The sequence below is a fragment of the Austrofundulus limnaeus genome, unplaced genomic scaffold (assembly GCF_001266775.1).
Source record: "Austrofundulus limnaeus strain Quisiro unplaced genomic scaffold, Austrofundulus_limnaeus-1.0 Scaffold50, whole genome shotgun sequence".
NCBI classification, from domain to species: domain Eukaryota; kingdom Metazoa; phylum Chordata; class Actinopteri; order Cyprinodontiformes; family Rivulidae; genus Austrofundulus; species Austrofundulus limnaeus.
The window spans coordinates 2,488,838-2,493,654 of NW_013952452.1; the positions used below are offsets into that span (position 1 = coordinate 2,488,838).

General features: G+C 38.5%; 1 protein-coding gene across 1 annotated transcript in view; it reads left to right on the forward strand.

Annotated features, from left to right (window-relative positions):
- The first annotated feature begins 2,198 nt into the window (after positions 1-2,198).
- Positions 2,199-4,817, forward strand: part of eef1e1 (eukaryotic translation elongation factor 1 epsilon 1) — a 7,625-nt gene continuing 5,006 nt past the window's right edge. The window contains exons 1-2 of the mRNA XM_014008512.1: positions 2,199-2,306; positions 2,823-3,020. Coding sequence (XP_013863966.1) covers positions 2,223-2,306; positions 2,823-3,020 — 282 coding nt within the window. The 5' untranslated portion in view covers positions 2,199-2,222. The remainder of the gene's footprint in view (positions 2,307-2,822; positions 3,021-4,817) is intronic.

Here is a 4,817-nt window from a genome sequence, read left to right on the forward strand (position 1 = left end):
AGCGTATTGTCAGCTACCAACTGGAMAGAAGGGATGTATCTAACAGGACTGGGGCTGTGTTTGTGGGAAGCCCCACAGCACTATCAGTACCCCCCTATACTGTACATCTCCTTCCTAATTTGACCCCCAKATTTTGTATCACAATCGGCATTAGAAAACTCCCACAGGCTACAGTTAGGGATCGTTGTCCTCAGCCCGCCTGACTACAGACAGGATGTGGCAGCTTGGAGGCATTCAGTTAAAGGAGATGCATTTTAATGCTGCAGGCATGCATTTAAGAAAGCCTCGCTGGGGTAAAAGTGGATGACGATGCGCCGGAGCCCAGAAACAAACACACACACACACAAACACACACACACAAAAAACAAATTAGCTTTACCTTGTTTCATGGCATCTAATCATTTCTGATAGTCTGTGTACTCATTTTTATAATTAATTTGTTTTCTGGGACAAATTATTTTTGTTTGTTTTCTGATAAATTGGTTTTAAAAATATGAACTGTTCTTTTATATCAAGTGAAAAGTGACGTTCTGKGTGAAGCAATAAACATCAATAAAAAAGTTCACATTATGCCAAATATAACTGAAGACATTTAAAATTAGAGCTGCAGCCCACTTATCTGAGGAGGAACTCAGTAATGTGCAAAGTGACAAGACACTGAAATAATTAGCATAACCTAAAACACAAACAGGCCAGGAGATATAATAAAGACACAAACTTAATAAGAAACACAAAGATCTGCTCTGACTAAAATAAACTTGTGTTTCAGACTAAAAAGTTTAGATGGAATCATTAAAAGCACCACAATGTTCCTATTTATTTACTGTGATTAAAAAATATGACCAAAAATATGAAAATCAAGAGGCCAATCACTGCTGAAGGAACATGTATCCTATTCATTATTTAAATATACTTTATTATTTATACTTTGCACACTCATATTGTTTCAGAAATGTATTCACTTTTAATTTAAATACAGGAAAAAAAAACTTGAACTTTGATTTTTCTTCACTGGTAAATTTGATGTGTGAAACCTTTGAGGTAAAAAAATGGAGGACATGATCTAAAGTCAGATCATCCTGGTGAGGGGCTGCTGGGAGGGAAAGCAGAGCTTGTAGTCTAACACCTCCGTCCAACCGTCACTTTCTGTCTCGTCACATGTGAACACATCACACATTCACCTGGACAGGTAGGAGCCTGGTTTTGACTGACAGGTGACATTTCATTATGGGGGAATCATAGATGCTCAGTACAAATACAAACAGACACGTCACACACACACATGAAGGAACAGAAACAGAGCTTTAAACAGGAAAACTTTGCAGCAGTGTTGCAGAATAAAACTTTACTTTACCATCAATCTACTCAGTATCCTAACAATTCCCAGCAATAATTGTCATGACCTCRTATTCACCCTGGTACAACTGCCAAACAAGGACTGTGTGGAAGTTGTATGTAAGAAATGCTGGAATATTTAAATAGATTTTAAAAGTTATTTTTTCTTAATTTTTTTATTGTTGCTGTTTGTTTTAATCTGCCCAAACTTTCTAATAAAAGCCACTTACTTAATTTGTTGTGTAGCAATACACAATACCTGGTACATACCTGTTTGTACTTATCCAGTACTCACCCGGTACACTTACCTGCCTGTTATGTAACAGGTACCTGTTATGGGGAATGGACTGCAAGTTACTTGTTACTGCTTTGGTATTATGTATACACCAGGTAAGTACCAGTTACATACAGGTATTCACTATACCAGGTATGTAACAGTTTGTGGAATGTATTACTACCAGGTGTGAAGGCAACACATATACATTATTGGAGTTGTCACCTTCAGGAGAAAATTAATTGTTTAATCTATTTCTTGCACTACTTTTTTTAAATTACTAATTTRACCCTTTTCAGGCTTCAACTTTATTTTCTTTTATTTCTTTTCATCATTGTTGGAATTTTAAAATATTCAACTGATATCTCTGTGAAGCTCACGGAAGTATTTTATTTTATTTTATTTTATTTTATTTTATTTTATTTTATTTTATTTTATTTAGAAATTAAGATTATGTCGCATTCACTGATGCAACAAAATGAAAGACTTGATTGGCCGTCTGAGTGGTTTTATTGGTTCTACTTAATGTCAGTCAACGTTTGGTAGGCGGGACTTAACAATTTCATCCAATCACGTTAGGAGCCTGCTAAACTTCTCCTCAGCAGACAAAAACATGGCGTTACGGGAGTTAGCATCGCTAGAGAAATACCTGGGCCTGAGAAAGCCGAATAAATACAGCACACAGGGGGATAAGAAGGTAATATGACGCTTTGCTGTTGCGTCGACCATTCGGTTGACAAAGAACCTTTTTAATTGAAAGAAAGCTTGTAAGCAGCTGTAACAATAATTGCACGGTGGCTATCACTAAATGCTAACAAGCTAAGCACGTCCAGTGTTGACTTTGGTTTTGTGGTTTCTGCTTCTCGGAATATTTTAAATTATAGCCAAGCTTGTTCTGGGATAATCATTAATGACACGTCTCACTTGATTATGTATGCACGGCGGGGGTAGGATTTAAAACACCGGGAAGTGGGTGTGCTCTTCCTGAGATGGCAGACGGGCGATAMTGGAAAAATAGTTTTAATTCTTAAATAGACAAATACTGATGTGAAATCATGAAAAGGTACATAGTTCCCCGTAATAAGCACTTTTGTTTAAATATCTTTTTTGTCCAACCTGCTTTATTATTTGATTCAATCCCTGAGATCTGAGATTGTTTTTATTTTTCTCCTGAATGTTGAATCTGACTGAGCTCCATGTGGACTCCCTGCAGATCCCCGTGCTGCAGAACAACACCACAGCTCCACTGGTGGGACTGGTGACCATCGCCTGTCACCTGGTGAAGGAGTCCAAACGCCCAGAGCTGCTGGGTGACACAGCAGACAGCAGGGCAGTGGTGCAGCAGTGGTTGGAGTACAGGGTGACCAAACTCGACAGCTACACCAGGGAGGACATCAAGACCATCCTGAAGGTAGAGAAAGAACCACAGAGTCAAGGAAACAAGTGCAATCCCAGCGTAACATGTGGAGCTAAATGTATCGAGCGCACAACTTTCCCAGTATTTGATCAATACTACTGCAAACCGTTTTGAATAAATTTATTTGACAAGGACAACTTTAAATGACAATAAAACAAATAAAATAATAACTAAAGCAGTTTAGATGCATAATATGAGCCTCTAGTTTAATATAAGAGTTTATAATGAACTCAGTTTCCTTTAACTTTCAGCCTGTAGCACTAATTTTGGGATTATTTCTTCATTTGAAAACTGATTCACTGTAAAGCCACCTGTTTTTTTACACGTCTTTTCTCTGCTTATCGCATTGGTCAATATGTGTGTGTGTGTGTGTGTGTGTGTGTTTGCCTTGTCAAGACACGAGCAACAGGAATACAGGCTGATGTATGGCCCTTCAGTGACATGGCCCCACGCGACAGAGCAAACGGCTTTAATGTGCCTGACGCCACTCAGCGTGAAACGGATCGTCAGCCACTCGTCTGCTGGACGCTTGGCGCCTCGTGGCACCGTCCTGTCAGCATGAAGTGTGTGTGTGTGTGTGTGTGTGTGTGTGTGGTAGTGCACACTACACAGCGTGACATGCTGTTGTGGCATGGCTGAGGAGTCATGCTGTTCTGCAGCATGTTATCTGGACAGGCCTCTTAAATATTTTAATGGTGCCACTTACAGAAGGAAGTCGCCCTGAGCGGCTCGGCTCTGGTGCCCGGTGGCCCCCCTGTCCTGTCCTGCTGCTTCAGCTGCACCCCTAACAACACTCCTCTTTCAAGCTCTGCAGTCGTCTCCCATTAAATTATCCAGAAGTAAAACAGAGTCGACCGCAGGAGTTCTTCAACTTTCAACCCCCTCGGGATGGAGATAAGAAATTCATACTTTTTTCAAGCTGAGACTTGTTTCTTAAGAAAACATTTAATCACCCATTTAACCTTGTGATCAGTAAATAAGACTAAACACAAAAAATGGCTAAATATTTGGTGACTCTGGCTCATCACGTAAACCAATTATCTCACTACTTAGTTGTTTCTTTCTGCAACACAAAATTGAAATGAGTGTGTTTTTTGTTAAGAAGAAAGCCCCAACACTTGTCTGTACAGCATGTACTCTGGAAACACTCTTTATGGCACAATTGAGAAGAAAGTTAGTCGACCTTTAGCTTTCATCTTTCAGCTTAATCTCTTAAAGTGGCAGATTGGTTAAAATCAGTTTTTGACATTTTAAAACCAACTCAGAATCTCCTACGCTCGCACTGCATCTAAAATAATTTTTACCTCCCACTCCTAAACGAATAACATCAGCTACGTAATACCTGCCCAAGATTCCTGATTTTTAGTTCAACCGTGTTTAATATAATAACTAGAAAAATTGCCTTTCCTGCGAAAATGCTGGTATGAGTGCTTCTTGCTGAAAGCTGCTGAAAAAGAGCTGAAAATATTTAAAAGCAAAAGTGTATTTGAAAAACTGAACCAAGCAAACAAAAAGCCTAACTTTGCAGAAAAACAGTAAAAAGGAGCAAAAATATAGTTGAAAAAGCAGAAAACAGCTGAAAAAAGCCAAAATAGCTGAATATAGCAGAAAACATCTGTAAGGAGCATAAATGGCACAAACTAGCAGGAAAAAAAACATAAAAGTTAAATCTAAAGAATAGCAAAAAGAAGATGATCTAAAGCTGAAAAATAACAAAAAAGCTAAAATTAGCATAAAATAAACTAAAGGTAGCAGCCACAAAATGTAATTAACACCCAGATAATAAAGGTT